At 31.8% G+C, this 1,460-nt stretch overlaps 1 protein-coding gene across 1 annotated transcript in view; it reads left to right on the forward strand.

The window, feature by feature from the left end:
- The first annotated feature begins 329 nt into the window (after positions 1 to 329).
- Positions 330 to 1,460, forward strand: part of LOC108740357 (regucalcin) — a 10,445-nt gene continuing 9,314 nt past the window's right edge. Inside the window, exons 1-2 of the mRNA XM_025975272.1 lie at positions 330 to 636; positions 711 to 1,034. Coding sequence (XP_025831057.1) covers positions 572 to 636; positions 711 to 1,034 — 389 coding nt within the window. The 5' untranslated portion in view covers positions 330 to 571. The remainder of the gene's footprint in view (positions 637 to 710; positions 1,035 to 1,460) is intronic.

Raw genomic sequence — 1,460 nt, forward strand, 5'->3', positions numbered from 1 at the left:
AGGGGATCCAAACTTAAGATCCTTCTTCCTCTGATTATTAAACGACTATTTTAAAAATAAGATTGTTTTTAAGTACAAAAAGTGTACACCAATGAAAAGGAATATATTACTTTATATTTCTAATCATTCCTTCTACGTATTTATTTATATTTATTCATAAATGTTAACGATGTAAAAAATTTTTAAAACTAACTAAAAACAATTTGAAAACGATAAGACAATCGTCCTTTTTCGTTATTTCAAACATTTTAAATGATAAGGAAATTGCAATATACGTACATTTCATACTTACGCGCACATATTTCAATCAGGAATATGAAAATAATGTGTACCGATATACATATAAACACTTTCAATTTATATGCACATCAACAAAACATAAATCTTTCCGGTTTTGTTTCTTGAAGTACCTCGCTTTAAATTACATCGTGTTTCTCTACATGGAAATAACAAAAAACAAGGAAACTAATCGTTTTTTGTTAACCGCTACAAACCAACATTCATTGCCATCTAGATCCAGTATCCCCAGTATTAATCTGCCCAGTATAAGTTAAACATTCGAACGAAAAAGATGTTCTTTAAACGATTTCCCTTCACTCTTGTTACATTAATAACGCTTACCACATTCATAGTCAGGTGAGTATTTAATTTGAATTTAATTTCCTGCATCACCATTGTTCTGTTTTAATTATCATTATTATTTTAAACAGTTCTATCGCCAATGGTCCGTGTGTTCGGCAATTAACACAACCATTCGACCATAGCGAAGAGCCTACTTGGGATGATCGAATTAAATTGTTATATTTTGTTGACATACACGCCGGAAGAATATATTCATATGATCCTGTCACAACAATATTGAATCATATTCAACTTGACGGCGATGTTACACCCATTATTCCGACAGTGTATGATACCCATGTATTTGTGGCAGGGCTAAATAGATCGCTTGTTGCTTTACGATGGTATCCTAAAGGTAGTAGATTGGAAGCTGTTGGTACTCTTACAACAGTGGCAAAACAATTTCCAACTAGGTTTCTCTATATATTATGCATGTATTATAGATATACACCTTCCTCTTGAATCACTCTATCCACTAAAAAAAACCGCATCAAAATCCGTTACGTAGATTTAATGATCTAAGCATACATAGGGACAGACAGCGGAAAGCGACTTTGTTTTATACCATATATAGTGATAGTGATGTAACCAAGTGGACAAATTCAAAATTCAAAACAAGAAAAAAACACTAAATTTTTTAAACCCCTGTCTAAAGATGATTATAACGATTCAATTTAACTGCGAACTTCTCAATAAATTGATTTTATTCTGATATATATATATATGTTTTATTTGGGAACCTTAGAACGTATCCCCTATGATTCCATACTAATTACCATTCCATATCCATGGTTTCTGTATTCGCGGCATATTTATGGAACGTACACCCCGCGAATAAA

The sequence above is a fragment of the Agrilus planipennis genome, unplaced genomic scaffold (assembly GCF_000699045.2).
Source record: "Agrilus planipennis isolate EAB-ADULT unplaced genomic scaffold, Apla_2.0 scaffold271, whole genome shotgun sequence".
In the NCBI taxonomy this organism is placed as follows: Eukaryota; Metazoa; Arthropoda; class Insecta; order Coleoptera; family Buprestidae; genus Agrilus; species Agrilus planipennis.